The 25,173-nt window shown below is 40.9% G+C and overlaps 1 protein-coding gene across 3 annotated transcripts; it reads left to right on the top strand.

Annotated features, from left to right (window-relative positions):
* Positions 1-19: 19 nt before the first annotated feature.
* kcnt2 (potassium channel, subfamily T, member 2) lies at positions 20-25,123 on the top strand. 3 transcript variants are annotated; one of them, XM_048238321.1, is made up of 29 exons: positions 20-534; positions 803-882; positions 1,082-1,178; positions 5,471-5,515; positions 5,611-5,662; positions 5,893-5,952; positions 6,145-6,219; positions 6,526-6,609; positions 7,098-7,192; positions 9,118-9,298; positions 9,425-9,589; positions 9,924-10,060; positions 10,945-11,008; positions 11,613-11,721; positions 11,883-11,991; positions 12,351-12,500; positions 12,845-13,056; positions 14,063-14,276; positions 15,287-15,392; positions 15,634-15,806; positions 16,028-16,099; positions 16,476-16,610; positions 18,291-18,402; positions 18,659-18,760; positions 19,087-19,170; positions 19,416-19,544; positions 20,222-20,549; positions 21,200-21,284; positions 21,833-25,123. In XM_048238321.1, the coding sequence occupies exons 1-29, from the start codon at positions 440-442 to the stop codon at positions 21,930-21,932; spliced, it is 3,450 nt and encodes a 1,149-aa protein (XP_048094278.1). In that variant the 5' UTR covers positions 20-439; the 3' UTR covers positions 21,933-25,123. The 3 variants fall into 3 exon arrangements, with proteins under 3 accessions (XP_048094278.1, XP_048094286.1, XP_048094295.1); XM_048238329.1 differs by lacking the exon at positions 1,082-1,178 and adding an exon at positions 1,052-1,081 and having other exon boundaries at positions 442-882; XM_048238338.1 differs by lacking the exons at positions 20-534; positions 803-882; positions 1,082-1,178; ... (1 more) ...; positions 5,611-5,662; positions 5,893-5,952 and adding an exon at positions 5,974-6,017.
* Positions 25,124-25,173: the final 50 nt, after the last annotated feature.

The following is a 25,173-nucleotide window of genomic DNA, read 5'->3' as shown; positions in this document are numbered from 1 at the left end:
GTCCTGATGGGCAAAACTGATTCTAGTTCTGTCCACAATATATAACTACTAGCCTGTAAACCCAATATATAGAAATGCCTATGTATCGGTAGAAGACACATGGCCTTGTCGCAATTGTGTTGCATAACATTAATGTATTAATGTTATTTATGTTGAGACGTTTTTTGTCCTTGTGAAAAGACCCAGTCCACGCCTTTACCGATCGCACTAGAGCGCACTAGGCGCTTCTGCTTCGCGTCTGGCTGTATCCCACGAGATTTCCCATATAAGCTTGCCCTGATGTAGCCTAATTGAGTTGGTGAAAATACCTCTATGCGGATGTCCTGGTGCAGCTACACAGAAATGAACGCATGCGATACACGCGGGTAAAGTGTATGGCTATTGTTAGAGAATATTTTCAAAACGTGCCACAATTAGCAGGCTATTAAAGTGAGGGAATATGGTGGATTTGGAGAGCGAGGTACCCCCTCTTCCGCCAAGGTACAGATTCAGAGACTTACTCCTCGGGGACCAAACTTTACCAAGCGACGACAGGTAGGTTTATTGTAGAGCAAAACAATTGGTTATGAAATGCTTCTCATGTAGTAGCCCAGCTATAGAGATAGTGGATATTGGAGAATGCATCTCCGTTGCATGGACCGACCCGAAATTCTACCGGAGACTACCGTGAGAAATTCTCCACCGTGAGATAGCCTACATATGAGACATTATGGAAGTAATGGAATGACTCAAGATTCAATATTCAAGAGCTGTTTTGCTCATGAACCTTTCTGTGAACTCATAATTTTGTTATTTATTTCAGAGTTCAAATCGAATTTTATGTAAATGAAAATACTTTCAAAGAGAGACTAAAACTATTCTTCATCAAAAACCAAAGATCAAGTAAGGCATTTTTTTCCTGATAGATCTTGTATGATAATGTGTTCTGTTAAATGTGACTAGTGTTATGAGTGACAGCACGATGGTTTAATTGTAATTTAGAAGTAGTCAGTCAGTGTACAAGTATTAGATTGTTTTGCCATTAATTGAAATGTCCCATGTTACTTTGCAGAATTGTAACAGTCTACAACATCTTTTTCAGGTCTGAGAATCCGTGTGTTCGATTTCTCTCTAAAGGTCTTAAGCTGCATTTTATACATATGCCGAGTACTAGATGACTCAGATAATGGATATGCATGGTATGATGTTCTGACTTCTTATCTGTGGAAATTATAAGGAAATAGTAGGGAAATTGTAGGAATTTCTATTTTGTATGTTCACACAGTTTACATTTTATTTATATTTATTATGACCACCACCAACGCAATCATATAGGTTTAGCCATAGTTTTTTCTGTTTTTGACTGAATAACCGGTGCATTAAGATTATGAAAATTTTGTGGTATGTTGGTGTCTTGGATGCACATCAACTCAGCCAATGTCAGCTCATTTGTGGCATAGCGTAAACTCGTGGAAGACGCAAAGGCAGTAAGGTGAGAAGGTACAAATCAGCGGGGTCAGAGTTGAGTGGCTGAGTTAGCTTCTGCCAGTCAACAACGCAGTTGGCCACCACCATCTTTAGAAACGGTGTCTGACATGTGCGTAACTTTTGCCCACATTTTAACAAATAAGCCTATAAGGTTCCAAAAGTATGTTGTCTGTGTGGATTGGTTGAATTTCTTGAATTTCCCCTTGGGGATCAATAAAGTATCTATCCATCTATCTATCTATCTATGAATTGGCAATTTCCTGCTAGGAGGATCAGCCAATCGACATGGACATCATTTGTGGCGATCTCTGGCACCCAGGCAAAAAGGCACCGCATGGAGGGGGTATGGGTGGCATTCATGCTCTCCAAGAAAGCAGAGGGCCCTCATCAGTTGGGAACCCATAAACTCCAGGATCATCATCTTGAAGTTCTAAACCTCCCATAAAAGAATTGACCATACCCATGCAATGTTATGCATCCACCAATGAAGTTGATGAAGAATTAAAGGACAACTTCTATGGTTTCAACAGATACTCCAGACCAGGAAAGAGAAAAACATTGTTGTTCTCATGGGTGACAGAAAGGCAAAGCCTGGAATGAAAAACAGTGGAATTGGTAATGGGAAAGCAACTTGGAAGAATGAATGAAAATGGCAAGAAATTTGCAGACATGCTGATTACACCTGGGCCTTAGAGACATGGTCTTCCGCCATAAACCCATCCACAATGCCACCTGGATATCACCTGACCATCTTCATCTTCAGCATCTTCATATAGAAGTAGTAATATTTAGAAGTAGTGGGGAGGAAGAAAACGATACGCAAACCCTGGCTGTCAAAAGAAACACAGAAAAAGAAAGGAGGGCAAAAAAGAAAATACTAAACAAATGCAAAAAAAGGCAGCAAACAAGGAGGTGAAGAAAAGCACTAAACGTGACAACAGGAACTACAACAAGGCCTTAGCACAACATATGGAGAAGCAGCTGGAAAAAAACATCTGGAGAGATCTCTCCCTAAGTAGCAAGAAACTAGCAGGAAAATGCAGGCAGACAGATCAGACAAACAAGGACGACTCCTTACCACCGAAGAAGAACAACAGCAAAGGTGGACAGAGTACTTCTGCTCAACAGATAGCCACCTGTCCATATGAGATATCGCCAGCTGCACACGTGCTTGGGATCAACTGCAGACCCAACAAGAACGGAAGTGAAGAAGGCCATCAAGGCGCTGAAACAAGGCAAGGCAGAAGGGTTGACGAAATCCCTGCAGAGGCCCTGCTGACTACCATGGAAACTCACTGCCAACTGCAAAATCCAGTAGAGTCTGACAGAACATCTTGAGGACCTAAATGAGGACATCACATACTCTCACATACACACCAACAATAACAAAAGAGCAAAGAGAGAGCAGAAGTTCAAGAAGAAGGGACTGACATGACAGCAGTTGGAGATAGTGGCTCAAGACAGAAAAGATTGGAAATTGTTCATCAGTGGCCTATGTTGAGAAAGGAATTCAGAGGTCCAATCTAAGAAAAATATGGCACTCAATTGGTTTGTTTGTGAAAATGTGGGCAGAAGTGAGCACATGTTGGAAGTCATTTTTTTTTTTTTTAAAAGATGACGGCAGCCCGCTGAATATATGTTAAGCTGACCTTGGCCTTTGAAATAAAAGGGAAAGGTAGGTACTTTCTCACTCTCTCCCAGTCTATATGATGCCTCCATGGTGTGAACCTCACAAATTAGGATCACAGATCACAAGGATTAAGGAGGGAGTCAGAGGGGTCTTATACACTATGTTTCTGTAGATGAGATCAGCACAAGTTAAGGCATTAAGGTATGAATTAAGCAATGAATAGCATATTGTCTCCACTAAGATTCAGTATTGTTGTGAAAGGATACATGGCGAAACACTCATCGATTCTGTTTCTAAAGATTACACATTGTTCCATGGTAGCCAGTCCTCTTGTCTTGCCACCATCTGGCAGTTTTTGATGGTGATCTACTGTAAACGAGTAGTTGCACACTTACTCTTGATGTTGCGCTGCACTCTTAATGTTGCTCAATGGTGGCTATAGAATTGATGAGTAATACTGTTCTGCACTTTTTTTGTATTGGCAAAGACAAACGGTGGTTTTCCAAAAGCACTCTGAGCAGAGTGACCCAATTTGAAAGGACAGGATTACCAACCATTTAGATAGAGTTAGCTTACCTTGCAGAACCCCACTAGTTCAGTTGTCACAACATCTTCAGAGATATGCTTTTGGTCATTTTAAAGGCACAATAAGCAGCTCATAGGTTAATCCAGTGTTTCTCAAACTTTTTTTCTGGGGACCCACTTTTTAAAAATGATAGGCTATCGCGACCCAACTCGTGACTGTGGTAGTTAACAAACTAGATCAGTGGTTCTCAAACTTTTTCTTTCATTCCCCACTTTGATCAAGGGGGCATTCTCGAGCCCCACCTGTCCCTCATCGCTAAGAAAGTGGTAGGTAAAGCTTAAAATTGTCAAATTTATTGAAATAATGACAAGTTCTAAATATATCCTCTTCAACAAAGTTAAAATCAACTGGTGCTGCAGATATAATAATAAATAAATACATAACACACATATTTATGTTTTCCAGCAACATATTATGAATGCATATAGGCCATTTTACAGCACACAATATATTCAATGAAATACCAACATGCTGCATTAAATGGATCCATAATCAAGTCATACTGAGCACTGCTGGTTGGGAAATATTTTTGAAATAAACTTTGCAGGGATGTGATGTAGGCCTACTGTTTAATACATGGGATCACAAGAGTGCCTCCCAATCAGACGTTTCAGCGATTTCGCTCAGAAATTTCAAAGGCATAATACTGTCGCGATCGAGGCGCCTGTCCCATACCCAAGTTTTTTTGGTGAATGCAGTAATCTTATTTGCTGTGAGGTAGGTGCTTGTCTTTGCCTTGTAACTGGACATTTAACTCAAATGTATCGCTAAGATATATCAAATATATCGCTAAGATAGGCCAGCTACGTGCTTGCAGATTTAAACATGCGCTCTCCCTCCAAGAAGAGGCGACTCGGAGCTCAAACACGCGCGACAGCACTTTACCTCGGGAAAGCCACCTTGCCTCGCTGTGAAACAGTACAGCCTTTTGGTCAGCTACCATCTCTTCGCAAAGTGCGGAGAATAGACGCGCTTTTAAGGGCCGGGTTTTGATGAAATTCACCACTCTCACAACAACGTTCAAAATCTCATGTAGGTCGGGACTAACTAAGCTGCCTTGACACGCCTTCCCTGTGAATAACACAGTGCGTCCATTACGCATCGGGTGCTACCTGGGCCCAGGCTACAGATAAAAAATAAAATAAAAAAAAACTCTGACTGTTTTTCACGTCAGTTCGCGCCCCACCTGGCATGTCTCCGCGATCCAGTAGTGGGTCGCGACCCACAGTTTGAGAAACGCTGAGTTAATCAATCAGTCAATTTAATGTGTCTTTACTTTATTTTTTATATATAATGGTCAGTGAAAGAATGCCTGTGCATCTTTAGCTTGAGCATCTGCCCCCAAAATGCCTGAGCTCAGCCATGCATACCATACTACTACTATTACTACTACTACTAATACCCCCTTTAATTCTAAATATTTTGTTATATAGGCTACAACTACTCATTTACTTGAGACCAGTTGCAGCCCTCTGCATGTGCCTGTTAAATCCTAAATCCTGCACATTTTTAGTTTTTCAACTGGCTTGTGAAGCTAGACCTTCTGAGCACACAGTACTGTGTGAGAGAGATAATGATGGAAAAGGTGAAGTACACCTCTGTCTGCCCAGCTTCTATGCCATCTTCTACTTGATATTCATGAGATATGCTGCACCTGCTCATGGACTCTCCTGAAGTGATGTCTTTTTCTGTACCTATTTCTGTACCTATTTATTTAATCAGTTCTGAGGTTTTCAATTAGTGCTAAAAAATGTTTTTTCTGTAACAAGTCTCTTTTACTACTGTAGTTGGGGCTGCCCTACCCAAAACTATACTCTACTGGCGATCGACTGGTGAGTGGATGCACAAGTCAATGAAATTGAGATTGCAGTAGCTTTCCTATATACGTGTATACTGAACACGTTTCTCATCAAAGTGCTCTATTCAGGGCTCCAGTGATATGGGTCGAAAGGAGTAAAATGAGTCTGTGGATCTTACAGGTAAAGTCAGTGTCTCCTCCTCATACACAAACTTCAGTCTTTGTTTTTGTCAGATGACAGATGTCTTTTGATGTGACATTTTTAGTATAGATCTTTATGTGAAAATTCATGGCCTTTGTTTTACAATAGAGACAAAAGTTGTGCCCATCAATTGTTGGTTACCTGTCAAAAACATTTGCTTACAGTGTTTTGCTTTTATCATAACATTTAAAGATGTTTCTTCTTTATAGGTTTTTGTTGCACTGATATGTCTTTCTGAAACAATCTTGTTGACCTATTTAAGCTACAAGGTTGGTCAACATGCCTTCGTCTACACTGACTGTGATGTATCCAAGAACAAATTCAATCAACGCATGTATTGATTTAACATTTTTGGACATTTAGTTATTGTTGTCCATCATATCAGACAATAAATAATTTTGGTATCAGGTAAGATTTACATACTTAATGCTCATGAAAATGTTGTTATCTTCTAATTCCAGGGTAATATATGGGAAGAAATTCTTCGAATCACATTTATGTTGGAGATGGTAAACACAGTTCCTTTCTTACTCACAGTAAGTGATCTCCAGGATTACTAAACTGCATCAATCTGAGTGAGTAGTCAGAACCCATGTAAGTGTCATTATCAAATACAGAACTTGAGCTTTGAACTTCTCAGAACTTGAGCCTTGAACTTCTTTTAACACACACTTGTATGAAAGTGAAAGTTGTACAACAGATGAGAATGAAAATGATGCATTATGTATTGATAGTATTGCATAATAATGCAATATTATGTCACACATGTAGCAGAATTCTCATTTCATCTTGTGTTTATGCAAACTCGGCCCTTGGATAAATTAACAACCTTTGTGTTTTAGGTCCTTTTTGCTCCTCTCAGAAACCTTTTTATTCCTGTGTTCCTGAACTGCTGGTTAGCAAAGCATGCTTTGGAAAATATGATTGTGAGCATACAAAATTCTATGTTTATTCTTCGATTACAGTACTGTCACTGCTAGTAGAACAACAATAAAACAATCACACCTAAATAGGGTAAATCCTCACCACTTGGTTCATCAGGGAGAACTGCTGTAAGGAATAAGGAATGTTGTGTGTGAGGAGGGAGAGAGAGAAAGTGAGTGAGAGGACAAAAGGGGAGACAGACAGAAGGTACAAATGCTAAGCAGTACATCTCTTCTGATTCAACTAAGCATTCACATCTGGGTGATGAAATTGTCAATAAGCCACACATCCTGTTTGTGCAGTGAGTCAACACAAGCTCTAAAGTACCCTTCTGTTCTGTAGAGTTGCAACTGTTGGTAAAATATTCGGAACTCTGATTGCACTGACATGCTTTTGATTGACACCATAGGACCATTAGAAATTATGCTGACATTATTGTGTTCCATTTTCTTTTTGCCTCTTCTCACCCAACAATAAACCACCTCCTCAGAATGACCTTCATCGAGCCATTCAACGGACCCAGTCCGCTATGTTCAATCAGGTTCTCATCCTGATAACAACTCTCATCTGTCTCATGTTTACCAGGTGAGCTGTATGAAAACCTTGAACCTAGCAACCTCATGCAAAATCCTAGAAATACAAACTAATGCACTACTGTCTCAGAGGCATGGAAGACAGATATGAGCAGCTGGTAGCTGCACCCTTTTAGGCTAATTTAATAGATGGAGGAAGACACTGCAGATCATGCACCATTTCGGTGGCATTATACTTCCAGTGTTTGTTCAGCATGTATTCAATTTTCTGTGGTTTCCTGCCTTTCATTTTCTGTGGTTTCCTGCCCTTCATGAGATGCACTTAGTACAGCTCTCCACAAATGTGTATTTCATGTGATGGTCTACCACACGTCCCATGTGCACTTCTCTCCCCTGCTCGCTGAACCACCACTGAAAGTTTAATATTATCTCACCATCACCTTCTATAAGCTGGGGTTAATCTTTCCACAAGGCTCTGTCACTCCGATATGCGTTGTCATGGTAAATAATGGGGAGTGACAAAGGGGCTCCCACATAAGGTTTCTGCTGTAGCTGTGGAGCAGTGGCTATTTGTAGTCAGAGTTCATACGTGTTTGGTTCTGAACTCACTGGCAGCAGCAGTTGGGGACAACAGTTACATGGAATGGCTGTTATTTAGAGTAAATTATCTATTAAGTACATTGCTTTTTTCTGAGCAGTGAAGCCATCACAGTGTTTGGGCATGTTCAGGCTGTAAGAAGCATATCAGTGTTACTAACATGAAACTTATTTACATACAATATGCACTCTTTTGGTTATTTTCTCACTTTCTATTTCCCTTTGTGGCATTGCAATAACCATTTTAAGTGTAAAAAGCATAGTTAACTTTCTTGTATGCTGTTGAGAAGAAAGAAACAGACAGAAAGCCATGTGTGAATGCAAATGGCCTGTTGCACAATCATTCACCTTTGCTTGCACATCTTTGTACTCTGTGTACTGTATACTGTTGGGCATCAGAGGGGCAGATGCTAAAAACTGCAATATTTTGTTCCTGTGGCGGTTTGACTCATGTGAGTTGATTGCTTTAGCTTAATGACAGCTAAGTGACTGCCATTAGCAGTGACTGTAATGTGGCTCTCTTGGCTTTTAGTGTTTGGTGTGTCTGTTTGCCCCTGTGGTAACACTCAGGGGAGAGTTGCAAAGCACAAAGGGAGAAGAGGAACCTTGTCTGTAGGCTAACGCATTGCATTTCATATGCCTCCCTCTCTCTCTCTCTCTCTCTCTCTCTCTCTCTCTCTCTCTCTCTCTCTCTCTCGGTGGTGTCTGCAGAAAATGAGCCCTTTCATTCTTGTCATCACAATTTGCAAATTAGGTTCAGAGTACTTGGCATGGTCACACATGATAACAGAAATTCCTGTCAGAGGTATTGCATCAAAGTAGACTTTCAGGACCTTGAGTGAATGTGGTTTGAGACTGATACCTTTGGGTAAAGAAAACGTTTTTGTTTTGTTTTTATAGGAATAGATGTTTCAATCAGGGCTAAAACGTGCAATGATTCACTAAAAATCTATTAGTTAAACAATGCAACCGCTGTGTCAACTTCCAAAGGTTTCCAAGCTATTGCCCCATATGGTCAAAGGTATCCTAGGTAACTCCAGGAGACCATTATTTTCAGCAGGTTAAATATATTGTTATTTATTTATTTTCTAAAGGCCGACTTTATTAAATGATGTTGATGCTGAATGCTAGATTGTAGAAATGTGGAATTATATTGTTCAGATACACATACATTCACTTTGTGTGTAGAAGTCTTGACCAGAACCCAGAGAACTTGAGCAGTTACACGTTAGGTGAAGACATTTTTGTACTCTCCTAGAGATACTAACTTTTGCACTCATGAACATTTCGAGTTACTGAGGCTTTACTTTAAGCGAACCACTTGATTGAATTAACTGATTTTAATTCTAATCTTTGCTTGTTTTACTATGTTTTGAACAGCATATGTGGGATTCAGCATCTCGAACGGGCTGGAAACAAGCTATCGTTGTTTGATTCCTTCTACTTTTGCATTGTGACTTTCTCCACGGTTGGATTTGGGGATGTTACCCCCAACATCTGGCCCTCCAAGCTGCTGGTGGTCATCATGATATGTGTGGCACTGGTGGTCCTTCCCATTCAAGTGAGATAATCAACACAACAGCCGCGGTGATACAGTATAACCTTCATTGCGTTTGCGTATTTTTCATACCAGTCAACAGTGCTTTTCCCTGGGCCCTGATGGTTGTATACGCTGTGTTGCCACTAGTTTGAACAGCTGGTCTATCTGTGGATGGAGCGGCAGAAATCCGGTGGGAACTACAGCAAACACCGCGCCCAAACAGAGAGGCACGTGGTCCTGTGTGTGAGCTCCCTTAAGATCGACTTGCTCATGGACTTCCTGAACGAGTTCTATGCCCACCCCAGACTGCAGGTGAGTGCGTCAGAGCACACAAGGGTCTGTGACATTGCCAAATCAGAGTTTCTTAAACCACTTCATCCTGGAGGACACTGGAGGCTTTTAATGTTTTCCGTTGTACTAAGGATATCTGGCCAGAATCTTATTAAAGTCATAATGTCATTGATTATGTCTAAATGAAGAATAATTAGCAGTGTTCCGATGAGTCAGAGCCTCAAAGCCCTGATGGGAAATGGGAAGCAGGCAGAAGCAGTGCAATTGAAAACCCTTGCCGCATTCAACTCTATGATCTTTGAAAAGAAGTTCCTAATTAATCATGTTCACTGCAGGTGCTTCCTTGTTCCTGCAGGATTACTATGTCATCATCCTGTGCCCGACAGAGATGGACGTGCAGGTGCGCAGGGTCCTGCAGATCCCCCTGTGGTCCCAGAGGGTCATCTATCTCCAGGGCTCAGCGCTCAAAGACCAGGATCTGTTTCGGGCCAAGTGTGTTAGCACTGATACGTCCATGCATAATTAATCCCTGAACATAACATATGGTATACAGGTGTATAGTGCATAATAAGTAATGGAGTATGAAAAATAGAATTATCTCTGCCAACTCTGTTTTAATATATTTGTTTGGTCAGAATATAAATATGTATACCTTTGTTAATATGTGTTATTGGGGAACTACAAGGTAGAACATTTTCAAATATATTGCCTAAGGTCACATAAGATAGATTTCCCTTGCCAAACAAACAGGCAAACTCAAATTTAGGCTGGAACACATCAGGGGTCAGGACTGTGTTTCCCAAAAGTATTGTTGAGCAACAAATGTGCAGAGAGAGAGAGAGAGAGAGAGAGAGAGAGAGAGAGAGTGAGTTCAACATCACGTCTTTTTATCATTTAACCCTGCTGGCAATTGGTCAAAGTGCTTTTGGAAAACACTCCCTGGGTCAGGTTGTACAGTAAATATACTGCCATCTTCAGGACAATTCTTGAACTGAACTGCAGAGATGACACAAAAACTCCAGTGGTCCTCTTTGTAAGTTGGGGAGGATTTTTCATGTACAATATATGTTTATAACTGCAGGAACACTTCAAATGTTTATGTTACCTATACTGTATATTCCAAATGTGATATGTAACAAATCAACATTTCCTGTTTGTTGGAGGAGTCTTTACAAAAGTATAGTTTGAAGGACACAGCTATTTAAATATATATATATATATAACATATAATTAATTCTGCTATATTTCATGGAAAGCAGGAACATCCTTAGGTAACCCAAAACTTTTGAATAGTAATGTGATGTATGTTAAATGAGGTTCAGTAATGGTGCTCCAGAAGGTATATATTATACATGCCCTATGACCTGCTCTTTCAGACTGGACAATGCTGAGGGGTGTTTCATCCTGAGCAGTCGCTGTGAGGTTGATCGTACAGCTTCGGTAAGCTCAGTATATTACCTCTCTATAACTATACATTTGGTCAGATACAATAATAAATAAAATATAAAACAAAATGCACAGTGATATTGAGAGTTAGCCTACTGTGCCCAGTGCCCCAGGACGTGAACACAACATATTAGCGAATGCCTCTTCCCAGAATCAGTAAACTGTACTCTCTTTCCCCCCTCTTTCAATTTGAGGCCAGAGAGAAATGTCTGGCTTTTTTAAAGCAGACAGACCTGCAGACTGTGTGTTGTGTCCCACCTACGCTGCGCTGTCTCCCAGCCATTATGTAACACTGAGTTGAAATGAGTCACCTACACCCCTGTCTGCTCTGCCAATTAGACGGCAGACTATTTTATAACCTCTTCGCTAATGGCAGATGAAAAAAGACAATGGTACGCATTCAAATAATCCACACAGTTTTACAGCAGAGGCGACAGAAAGTATATAGCATGTCTTAGATCCTACTGTCCATCATGCAGTTCCAGCTGTCAAGTAAACAATGTTAAAGCCAAGACATTGTTCAACGTGTTGTCATTTGAGATGGCTAACACCATATACGTCAAATCATTTGGATAATTTGGACTGTGTTTCATATCAGGACCATCAAACTATATTGCGCGCCTGGGCAGTGAAAGACTTTGCCCCTAGCTGTCCCCTGTACGTGCAAATCCTCAAACCAGAAAATAAATTCCATGTAAAATTTGCCGGTAAGAAAATCCTTTCTTGACATGTCTATTCATGACGATCTACTGTAATTTGTTTTTGTTGTTGATGATGATTGCTATGTTGATGATGATTGTTATGTTGATGATGATTATTATGATGATGATATGTCAGCTGTGTGTTATGTTTGTCTCACACTACTCAGATCATGTCGTGTGTGAGGAGGAGTTTAAATATGCATTGCTGGCCCTGAACTGTATCTGTCCAGCCACGTCCACTCTCATCACTTTGTTGGTGCATACCTCCACGGGCCTGTGAGTGCGGCTGCTTACTCTTGGAGTTTTTCCAGAGGCTTAATTTCTGATTCCTAGAACTCACTGCCAGTAAATAAATAAATATATAGTATAGTGGATGACCAAGGATAGTGTGTGCTGGCCTCTGTTACCCATCACTGGCTTCTAATCTCCCATGCACAAGGATGTTATGAGGTGGGGGACTGAGCCCTGCACTGACTGGGGCCCACACCCTCACAGAACATAATGACCCACTTTGTTTTACTATTGGGGGCTGGGATGTCTAATTTATATGCTGTCGTGGGCGTTAACATTTCTGGGGGCACCCTTGCCCACGACTATGTGATTGACAGATGACATCACACCTGTGTGTTCCTCAGGGAAGGTCAGCAGTCTCCAGAGGAGTGGCACAGAATGTATGGGCGGTTTTCTGGAAACGAAGTCTACAACATCATATTACAAGATAGTGTGTTCTTCTCAGACTACAAAGGGAAGAGCTTCACATATGCCTCTTTCCATGCACATAAGAAGTGAGTTTGCTCTAAGAGAAAATAAACTTAAAAGTGCGGAAACAAGTCTCACAATGGAATGGAAGTCCTGCGTATCATTAGTCACAGTGAGAGTAGAAAGAAAGACAATTCAGAGACAAAAACGAAATAAACAGTGGCATTGAGAATTTGACATAATGTCCATGATCCAAGAAGAATGACCACATCTGCAAGGTCATCAGCTAGGCTAGGCTTGCAGAGTCAGACAGTGGAAGTCCAGTATTTTGAATCATCTCTGGATGAGATCATCAATTCAACCAACTATGGACAGTGAGTATATTCAACTGTGAAATCAACCTGGCAAACTATGTCATCCTCATTTTCAGGTATGGCGTGTGTCTGATTGGTGTGAAGCAGAAAGATAAGAAGAGCATTCGTCTCAACCCCGGCTCCCACTTCACCATGAGTTGCACAGACACATGCTTCTACATCAACGTCACCAAGGAGGAGAACTCCATCTTCAAAGCCCAGAGGGAGGAGAGTCGGCGGGGCAGCAAAAAGACCCATCTCCCCATGCACAGCATCCTCGCCAGCATGGGTAAGAGAGGACACAGAGAAAAGGCTTTCTCCTCCATCTCTCACACGTCAGACCTGTCCCCCAAGTAACATAGGACAAGACAGGAGACATTTAGCCTGACAAGCCAGACCTACATTAAAATGTAGGGTCTGGGCACTCACCGTTCGCAGTGCTCAGTCCGAGGGGCGGGATAAACGGTTGTCTTTCAAATCCCTCCGCACGCAATAGGACAGCTCTATGAGTCCCATGCGTTTTCCCACCAGCGGAGCTAGTTATTGGCTAGTTCAAACTTTTGCCAACTTAAAAAAAGCTTAACTCGTGTCACACTGTTCGCCAACAGCAACATCCATTTTCTTATGTTTTCAAGTAGCAGGGAATTCAAGCCAAACCGTTGCAACTCTGCCATCAATTATTATGTTAAGCCCGCCTAACGACTCTATACACAATTTGATTGGCCTGATAGAAGTTTAATTTAACAGAGAGTTGCTAGACTAGCCCTGGCAGCAAATGTAATTTGCTGCCGCTAGGGTGCGTCTAGATTTCTAGGCTAGGAGACATTATTATCTACCTTGGATGATAAGATGAAATAAGACGGCTCAGCCAATGTAGCAAATCAGCCTCTGGTGGATGTAGGCTCTCAGTAGCCTCATTCCCTCTCGTTACTGATTGGGCAGGTAGTCTGCCGACTGATGGAAACGCTAGTGAACTATCGTGTTCCAGAATATTATCTTTCTGAATGGAGATCTAGTAGGCGTGACCAGGTTAGCATTCTGCTACTTTAAATCGCTCTTTAGGGATGTACTTTAATCTAGTCATGATTTACCAAATGATTTTAGCAACTAAACAGTATGACCCTTGTGTAGGTCTACCTTTGGTGTAGGTCTATTGCAAGCAGCCTTTATGACACTAACAATTGAATTTTCATATGACCATTTTTAACATTTTTTAAACAATTGAAGTTTCCTGAGAGATGTGCATGCCATGAATAAATATGACTTTTACTGGGGTCCACTCTGCGCTCCCTCAGGCACTGTGGCCATAGACCTCCAGGACACCAGCAGCAGGCCCAGCTGGGACTCCACCCTGAACCTGCCATGTGACTCCTCCAGGACCGGGCGGAAGAGCAGCATCGCCCCCGTAATGGAGGTGGAGGACACGTCCTCCCTGCACACCTGCGACCTCTCCAGCGACCAGTCGGAGGACGAGACGCTGCCCTCCTGTGAGGATCTCTCCACCGAGGGGTACCATCATCTTTCGGGGGACATGAGCAAACACGCACCGAACAAGCAGCCTCATTTTTATTAGCCTTATTTTGGGAACACTACAATAAAGGGACACAATTTAGCATGAGTTAAGTATTAGTTAAACATTAATATTTAATAATTCATCATTATTAAATATGTTTTCAACAATACTTAAGAATTAACACATATCCTTTTCCTCATTAATAGAGTCTTATTTAGTATGTGTTATCAGTGTGTTTTCCTTTGTTATCAATGATGAATTCCTAAAGTCTAAAGTCTACCAGCTGGCAAACAGTAGGCATATATGTATGAAGTCTGAATAACATTGTATTCGCCTTATTCACCAGGCGGCCAGAACGAGAACGATAATGGCAAGTGTACTAAAGGGTACACTTGCCATTATACCGAAGTCCAGCAGATGGTGGTGGTAATGCACTCCGTTTGCAAACTGGCAAAAAAACTCACTGAAGAAGAAGAACAGGCCAGTGAACCCTTCTTCTTTTTGCGTTGAGCTTTTTTTTGTCAGTTTGCAAACAGAGTGCATTACCACCACCATCTGCTGGACTGAGGTGTAATGGCAAGTGTACCACCGGGTGAATAAGGCGAATTGCCAATGACATAAGTGAGGTATTCACCTACATTGACATAATCTCTAGTTCATTAGGAATTCATCATGTGATCAGTATGTACACTTTAGGAATTATGAGCTAGTTTACTGCCTGTACCTTATGAATTCATCATGAGTTCAGTATGTACACATTCATTAAAAGTCATCATTTATAACAAAGGAAAACACACTGATTCCACCTGCTAAATAAGACTATTAATGAGGAAAAGCACATTTGCTAATCCTTAAGTAATGTTGAAAACATGCTTAATAATAATGAATTAAGTGTTTGTTAATGCTTAATTAATACTTAACTAATGCTAAATTGTGTACCCTTATTGTAAAATGTTACCCTTATTTTTATCCTTGTCAAACGGCCTATGTCTTGCTTTATTGATAGATTCGTCAAGGGATATCCTCCAAATCTGCCCTACATCGGAAGCTCTCCCACACACTGCCATTTGCTGAAGGAAAAAGTACCATATTGTTGCCTGAGACTAGAAAAGGTAAAACGTTTAATTTGCATTACAGGAGAATTCATATGTCCATATGTTTAGTTTTTTTCTCAGAAGTAATCTATTCCATTATAGATTAAGAATTCCCTGTTGTAACACTTGTCACTTACTAACCTCTAACTACTTTTCCATGCTTTACTGTTCCAGTCTTATCTCCTAAAATGAGCTGCACAATGAGCTACACTATAATGCATCACAGTCGAATGTGTGATTGTGTGAAACTTTGCTATAGGAGTGCACCCATAACCAATATGAGGATGCCAAAGCTTACTGCTTCAAGAACAAGTTGGTAATAGTGTCAGCTGAGACAGCAGGAAATGGGCTTTACAACTTCATAGTTCCTCTAAGAGCTTCGTACAGGCCCAAGAGAGACCTCAACCCCGTAGTGCTGCTGCTAGATAACAAGTAAACCTCCGTTTTCTGTCCACATCCTCTGTCCCTCCTGTCCACACCCACTACCCTTGCATGGTTGTAGTGCCGTGGTTTGGTCTTTGTCTTTGCTCCCTCCTGTGGCTGTCCTCCATCAGGTGCCCGCAGCATGACTGTTGGTGTCATGTTATATCAGACAGTGCTCCAGTCGGATCATCTTCACTCATTCACGTGCGGTCCTTCATGTTCTGTTTCAGGCCAGACGCAAACTTTCTGGAGGCTATTTGCTGGTTCCCTCTGGTTTACTACATGGTTGGATCAATTGATAAGTATGGGACTGTCGTTTGATGTAGGAGTATCTTTTTTAACCATTTTTCAGATTATTAGATGTTTAGTAGTCAGTTTTGAGGGTTTTTCACCGATTCTTCATCTGTCAGCAGTGCATGCAAAACCTACGTTTTTGAGTATTACGATGCTTTCACCCATCGATAAATTCCATCTTGACATTTAAACATTCAGGTTTGAATACATAAATTGACCTGTGTCCAGCCTGAGGTCACCCCTCAGACCTTCTATCCCTACTGCCCAACGTTATACAGCAGTGTGAATAGAATTGACTCTCCTCTGTGTTTTAGTGATATTGTAACCACCTGTCTGCAGATTTCACATTGTCATTTGCTTGTTGTTTGTTTTGGGGGTGTATAGCCTCGATGACCTTCTGCGCTGTGGAATCTCTTTTGCTGCCAATATGGTGGTGGTGGACAAAGAGAGCACTATGTGTGCAAAGGAAGACTATATGGCAGATGCGAAAACCATTGTCAATGTGCAGACACTATTCAGGTGAGAGTATTAAAGTGGGAGATGGTCATTGAGTTTTGTAGTCATTTGTGGACAGACATCATTGGATATGACATCGCCGGGGTCCTCTGTCCACCTGTCTTCTACTGTTGGGATATGAATGTAGACTAGTACGTCTTTCTTGGGCAATGGGTCTGCAAATTGCCCCCAGAGTACCAAATAAGGGCCCATGACCATGTTTTAGTTTAAAGACGCAGTCAGGGATTTCGCAGGAAGTTGTGTTTGTTTGTGTTATATTTATGTTTACATTCAGACGCTTTTTTGCAAAAAAACAAACAAAAATGTACGTTCTATTTTAACCAAAGACCAAATGAAACACACCAGAGAGGTAGCTCATTCGTACCTTCAATATTTCCAGACAAATTCCATGCAGGATTTAATTTTTGTTTGTTTCCAGTTTTCGGAGCCTGGGCTGCCTACAGAGTAATCATGGTATGGGCAGCTAGTGGTCGTGATGAGATGATTGCTGAATGTGAACAAAATGTTAGGGGCTTGAAATCGCATAAAATTCCTGACAGCACCTATGAGACAAGGCCAAATGCATGTATTTGCCATTAGTTATCTTTGAATGAATTTGCAAATGTTCTTATAATTGCATTATAATAATTAATATTGCATTATAATAATTAATATTGCATTATAATAATTTCTCTTGTAATAACCATGTCTTTTTTCTTCATTTTTTTTCTATCTCTTTTCTTTTTTAATTCAAAGCATTAGTTATATTGGGCATTACACTAACAGGGAACCATAAAGCATTAGTTATATTGGGCATTACACTAACAGGGAACCATAAAGCATTAGTTATATTGGGCATTCCACTAACAGGGAACCATAAAGCATTTCTAAGTAGGCACCAGAGGCAATGTAACTGTTCCAGAATTGCTCTTTTAAAAGGAGCCGTTCCAAGGGACAAGTCTATCAATCAGTCAGTGCTATAAAACATTAGCAGACAGAGTTATTTTATTATTAACTTTAAGTCAATCCAGGAATGAATTTGTTTATGGCCTTGAACACCAGATGGCAATATTGTTCACAAAGAAACATTATCTTTGTTAAAGCCCTGAATGATAAGAAGCCAATGTGAAGTATGAAGAAAATTGTTCATAGATAATATCTACACCTAACATTTAAGAGTTTCAGGAATTTGTTCAAGCCTCTTGTCACTTTTGATCAAGACATGATGGAAAGAGATTAGGGAAAGAGATTGAACCATCATTGCTGTGATTAATAAATTGGTCTTAATCACAGCACATAAAATCATGCATAGCTTACAACTCAGTCTCACGTTACTTTCCGTTGGAAAGCAGCTGGTTATGGAACCATGTTTAGACATTTTTTAAACCCCGTAGTATGCTGATGACTCAGTGTAGTCTTTTGCAGTACATCCTTTCATTTTATAGGCATTTTCAGTGATATCATCTCTATTGCTATCAAAGGGGTGGAATTGCATGTTGAAGCTTAGCAGCAAATTAGTTTAGGCCATACCATCATATGGATGTGTTCCAGAATAGAATGGATTTTTAAAGGTGTAACAGAGCTCTGGTTCTCTTTTACTGGTCCCTAATGACAGTACAGTAAATCAGCTAGGCCATTTCAGTAGTCGTTCTGTTATTTATTTCCATTGACCCCTGACCTTTAGATTTGCTCTCTCCTCTCCAGGTTGTTTTCGAGTTTGAGCATCATCACTGAGCTGACCCATCCAGCTAATATGAGATTCATGCAGTTCAGAGCAAAGGACTGTTACTCACTGGCTCTCTCCAAAATGGAAAAGGTGAACAGCCCAAATATCCACCCATTTCTGTTTAAATAACAAGAGCTTGGAACGTTCTATTCATGTTGGATCATGCATCTGTTTTACCAAATAGATGTCAAATGATACAAATGTATTTGCTCTTAAAAGTATTTTATTTTATTACAGTAAGCATCACATGAAGCATTTTACCTTTATGATTAGATACATCAATAATCTATAAAACGCTGTTGTATTACAGCAAGTAGGAATGTGTCCACTTTCTTTCCATACACAGAAAGAGAGGGAGAACGGTTCCAACCTGGCCTTCATGTTTCGGCTGCCGTTTGCTGCAGGGAAGGTGTTCAGTATCGGCATGCTTGACACTCTTCTTTATCAGGTCATTAAGCTTATTCTACCAAATGCAAGTTGGCATACATTTGTCAAAAAATGTATTACATCCTATCACATAAATGATAAGCCAAAATATATGCATGCTAGAGACCCATGCATGAGCACTGGAGAGGCGCACCATAACATTCCCACATGAGTTAAAGGACATTTTAATGACTGCAGCTTGTGTTCTGGAAAGACTGTCACATTCCCTAGGCCCTTACACAATGTCTGTGTCTGTGTCTGTGTTTTTTCTCATGAGAATTAGAATTCACCCATTTAAGGTTAAATATGACTGACCCATCTGATTGGTGTGTTGGCTCATCGTTTTAGTCTTTTGTGAAAGACTACATCATCACCATAACAAGGCTTCTGCTTGGCCTGGACACAACCCCAGGATCCGGCTTCCTTTGTGCTGTAGGTATTGATGTTGTCTCTCATCACTGTCACTTTCATTTTAATGAATAATTAATAAATTTTTCTAATCTATAATGTATGAAGTGTCTTTTGAATTACCCAAAAAAATTGGCTAGGCTTATTGTTACAGTACAGTGAATATGAAAATGTAGTCTGTCTGGCCATTCCAATATTCAAGTCATTAGAACACCTTCCATAGTGATTTTACGGACTGTGTGTATCCCACTTCTGTTTGCCTCTCACAGATGACCATCACACAGGAGGACTTGTGGATCCAGACATATGGCAGACTGTACCAGAAGTTGTGCTCCTCTATTGGAGACATCCCCATCGGGATCTACCGCACAGAGCTGCTAGACTGTGAATCCTGTGAGGTGCCCTGACCATCACCTCTTTTCTTCTCTCCTCTCTCCTCTCCTCTCTTCTCCTCTCCTCTCCTTTCCTCTCCTCTCCTCTCCTCTCCTCTCCTCTCCTCACCCCTCTCCTCTCCTGTCCGCCATGTGCAAATGACCTTTTCAGCTGAGAGCAGACCAAGTTTGATTTCCTGTGGCCCACTGTGTCTTGTTTACTGTCTTAAGGTTTTATTGAGCTCAATAGGGCATGTGAATAGCTGCCACTGTTGATAACGTCTCCACACGATCAATGCCTCCACGATGCAGAGCTTCCTTGGGAATTATTTTTAGCCTTAATTCTCTACAGCAGCTCACACAGACTCTTTGAGGATTATCACGGCCTCTTTATTATTACGGTTAAAATTAACATTGACAAATGCTGTGCTTCAGATGTTGGATAATGCTAAATTGGGTTTTAAGGTTGAGAGAATAGAACAGTTTTATTATTTAAAAAAAAGATTAATATTTGTTATCAAGATACATACGTGATGATGTATTTCAGTAAACATCATTCCTATTTATTTTTTGGCTTATAACTGTTGTTGTGTGTCACAGTTTCAAGTGTTAATGATGGGGTTGTTTTCATCCCCACCGTAGAATATTGATGTGCACCATGATTAGTGCGCTGACCTTTGCTGCTTCTGACCGTTTCCCCAAAGGGCAGGCAGTCCCAGCTCTCCGTGAGTGTGGACGACTTTGAGGAGAGTCAAGAGCAGAAGGAGGCGAGGGAGCACTGCTCCTCTGGGAAGAGGGTCTCGCACACCTCCTCCTCCAGTGAGACCCCCTCCGACAGCCGCCCGCTGCTGCACAGGAAGAGCATACAGTGGGCTCGCCGGCTGAGTCGCATGGGGGCGCGGCCCGCCTCACGACCCCCGGAGAGGACCAGCCAGCAGCGCACGGGCCTGCCCCCACGGTCCGAGAGACAGGAGCTGGCCGAGCTGGTCAGGAACCGCATGAAGAACCTGGGCCTGTCAGTGGAAGGATGCGGTAAGAGGGCTGGCTGGACGCAAAAGAACACTTTAATTAATTTAAGTGACAGAACATGATCAAGCAAATAATTTTTGTTTCATAAAAATTTATTTGTTTTATGATTTAACCTTTGCAGATGATTTCTCATCTTTTGCTACTGGAAATGTCCAACCGTTCCAGGTTACACAAATACGGGTCAGCTGAATGTAGGCTAGTTTACCTCCCAGTGTTAAACTCAGTGATTACGAATACTTCACAACTTGTATAGTAAAGTGACATTCGATGTAGACTTCATAAGATATTCATGAAATATTTACAAAGGCTGGAGAGAAAAAACGGCAATGTTGCTTTGTGATTGTTGGACTTTTATTTTGACAAGTTGTCATCGTTCTGTCTTCCACATTCATTAAAGTTTTGGTAAGAATGTTGAGTCATGTCTCATGAAACAGTCATGAATGCTTTATGTGCAGTTTATGACAGCTGCTATGAATGTGTTATGAACTCACCCGTCATGTTTACAGAAAGTAGGCTATTCCTTTTCGTCTTAGCGCTGACTTGGCATGATGTACAGAGCCAGTTGAAGATAAATGTGTAGATTGTGGTTCAGTGAAAACAGGAACACGCTGAATATTTTTATTCTGACCTTCCTGTTCTGTGTTTTTTTCCAGATGAAATGAATGAGAGTCTAAGCAGCCACTCTTACATTTTAATCAACCCTTCTCCAGACACCAGACTGGAACTGAATGACATTGTGTAAGTAGACTGATGGGGCAATGCTCTGAGGCCTCAAAGCTGTGTGATTGTTTCTCCCTTACCCTTGCAGTCAGCCTGCTGATCCTCCTCTAAATGTTCTCCTCAATGAGGAATGGTGTTCCCATTAGTTTACCAGAACAGATGATTCAACCAATAAATGTTGTGCAACTTTAGATAATTACTGCCTTAAAAAGGTCTGTGTATTTTAGAAAACTCAACTCAGTTCACCAGTCCTGTTGTGATTAATTAAATACAGTGATGAAATGTTGGTTACACTTTACTTGACAGTATCGACATAAGAGTGACATCACACTGTCATGAATGTGTCATAAACAAGTCATAAAGTTTATGACATAATACTTCTGTTATTAAGTGACATTCGGTTTTTGTCATAACAAGTTAGGATTAGGGTTAGGGTTAGGATTAGGGTTAGGGTTCATGTGTCATGACAGTGTCATATGTTCATGACAGTGTCATGTCACTCTTATGTCGATACTGTCAAGTGTTACCGAAATGTTTTGACATAAATTATGTATTTTTACTCACAGGTATATAATTCGTCAGGACCCTCTATCCTTTGAGCCTGACAAATTGGAAAGCAGGACGAGCAGTTTTGGAAACAGTCAGTGGATAACTGAGAGGACATAATGAGAGAGTCAGCTTTGAGGTTGTTCTATTATTTATGAACATGTGTAGTATGATCTCTGTCTTGTATACCCATTTGCCACCACACGATTTCATCACCTGCGTGATATCAGATCCCTGAGAATTGATGCTAGATGGAAAATAAAATGTCTCCCTGGTGCCAGGAAGGTGGCTTCATCCTGTAAAAGTGCAAATATATCCTGTAGGTATCCTGAGTGTAGCCAGTGTTTAGCAATGTATTCATGTTTATATATCTCTTACAAAACTCTAAACTACAAAATGGCAAGCTGTTTAACACTGATTTTGAGGTTGCCCTTGACCATAATGACACAACAGTAATTATGGTCAAATAAGTCAAATTCCATTGATGAATAAATATTACAGATACTTGAAAAATTATGCGAATTATAAACATAAAGACATATAATGACAATAGTATTGATGTGCCCATTAATGAGATACAAAATGGACACACAATATTTTGACATTAACCTCAGTAAGTTGTCCTTTGTCATGTAACTCCTTATATCTCTATCCTTGCATAGCACACTAATGTTTTTAAGAGTGACTCGCTCTCGAGTATGTCGCTTCATGTCTCATCCGCCTTTTAATTTCACACATACAGAAGCGTAGATGTGGCAGTTTCCATAAAGGGGAACATGCAGAGATACATGAGACCAGTCAAGTGATCAATCAGTCTGTCACTCAATACAGCTCGCTTTGCTGCCTGTACTTGTATCCAGTAGAGGAAAGCTGTTTGAGGAGATTCATAAGAATCACACCCATACTGTCTGTCACATAGCCTTCATAACATCGTCACCTTGATGTTTTGCATGAAACAAAGACAACAAGAGGAGAGGAAAACAAATAGGCTACAGTATACACAGGATGTGATGTCTGGAACTGCCGTTTGTAAAGGTCACATTGATCAGTGACCACTCATGTGAAATACGAAATGAATGCTTCACATTTTGCATGCAGCCTTATTAAACCTCAGTGTACAATCAATAAACACCACGCTGTATATTGACAGTGGTGTAGACTTTCAAGGCAGTGGTTGCAGTTAGCTCTTAAAGGCTCTCCTTTTCAGAAATCATTGAATTGATTAATTGATGTGATTGGTTTAGAGCATGGTCAATACAAAGAAAGGACATGTCCTCCTGATGTGGTGATTTGTTTTATTTGTTTGGCTGTTCTGTCTTCAGCACCCTCAGTCTGCGCACAGCAGATGGAGGGCAGTGCAAGCAGTGAAGCATCAAAACCAATTCCTTCTCTATGTGCCACGATAATTCGCAGCAGAACACATTTTCACGCTATCAGATCCCTCTATTGCATTTTCTGCTAAATTGTCTGTGTGCCCGCCCGTGTTGAAAAACAAAACAACTGTGGCACCCCCGCAGTCTGACCACATGACACATGCTTGGCAGGGAACGAGGAGAGCACACTGTAGGCTAGAGGAAACACTCCACTGCAAGTAAGAAACAAACATCTGCACTCATGCAGAGGCTATTTGTCAACCAGGCACTCTGATGAATGAGAACACATATGCAGGGCGATTTTAATGATCATAAAGACCACTGCAAGGACACAGAGCTTTCTCAAACCACTATGGCACTGCTTGCTACACTTAATTTAGTCTCAGCCGATTTTTATTTAGAAGGATTCATGAGGATGTTATTCATTACACCTTATGTTGGAGTGCAACAAATTACATTCTCATAGCTAGCACCACCAACTGAACTGCATGAAAGCTGCATGAATATATTTCAAACCTTATTTGAAAACCTATCAAATTATATGATTGTATGTGTAATCATAATTCATTAAATCGCATTTGATTTTAAAATCACAAGATCTCCATCGAATCACTGTTTCAACATCCCTCCTCACTTTATCTTAAATACAGTGCACCCACTGAAGTGGACATAGAAATGTGGTAGTATATATGCTCAGCCTATCCTCTCCTGAGTGGAGTACCCTTGCCGCATGCTGCTCATGTCATGAAATCCCTCGGTGAGATGAAAGCCCTGAGCCATCAAAGATTCTCTCTCTCTGTCTCTTCCCTGACCCCGGGAGCCCCAGTGGAGCCAGAGGCGGGTTGGAGGATGGGGTCTCTGTGGGCCTGGGCACCACAGCATGGGAAGGGGCCAAATGAACGTGGGGCGCCTCACAGGCAGATGACGGAGAAATCCCTCCAGGCACTGGGCTGCCTCAACACTCCAAGTGCCCACAGGGTATGCTGTGTCTACAGGGAGATCCTTGCGGTTTGCATGCTGTTTGAGACACAGACATGCAAGGTATGTGACACTTTCATGTGACATGGAAATGACCTTATGAAAGATGGATAGGATAGGATGTTTTCTGAGAATGTTGTTATTAGGATCTTCTGGGACATCACATTACTATGATGAAAATTGAAGTCTGATCCCTGCTACCATGCAAGAGTCAGAAACAAGCAGAAGCTAAACTCATAACCACAAAGCTTGATGAGCATTTGTAATGGTTTTAGCTGAGTAGTAATAAAGGTGTGGTCCCTATCATGATTAAACTGTTCACTGTGGCATTCTAGGTGGGGAAACTCCTAGTCTTATTTGTGCATATATCCATGTCAGCCTTGATACCATAATAGCTTCAGAATGTGTTACACTGGCAACACAATACCCCGTAATACATTTTCCTGTCAAATAATATCATATTGCTGTGACATTTATTAAAGGTTATTGTCATTAAGTTAATTGATACAATACCAATCTGAGATTTGACATATGCTAGTAAAACACTGTCAGGAGGAGTCCATGGCCTTTCATCTTCATGAGTGGGATTGTATTATATGGTGCAAGTGCAATTAGGATGTTTCCAAACCCACTTTCCCTAGTTTAAAGGAGTAATGGTTAGGTGTCAGGTGCATGGTCCAAAATGCTTGTATGAAGTTTGTAACTTAATTGTTGGGAAGTGTTGAGTGTAATTTAAGCTACTGTTTGTAACTTAAGTGTCGAGAAGGTTACTAAGTAAATGTTGGGAGGTTACTTAAGTCAGTGTTGGGACTTAAGTCCCAACTTAAGTTATTTTTTTTATACATAAACATCCGTAACGTATGTAATACATACGTAATACATGTGACAAAAAAATGTTATGGGCTTGAAATTGCATATGGATCCATGACTGCACCTTTAAAACTAACTGTTGGTATATATGAAGCAGCAGGCAGCTGCCTTGTTTTTTAGACATATCCAGAGATTTAAAA

This window comes from Alosa alosa, chromosome 1 (genome assembly GCF_017589495.1).
Source record: "Alosa alosa isolate M-15738 ecotype Scorff River chromosome 1, AALO_Geno_1.1, whole genome shotgun sequence".
In the NCBI taxonomy this organism is placed as follows: Eukaryota; Metazoa; Chordata; class Actinopteri; order Clupeiformes; family Clupeidae; genus Alosa; species Alosa alosa.
The sequence above is the reverse complement of the archived record's forward strand: the minus strand, read 5'-3'. Positions and strand labels throughout refer to the sequence as shown.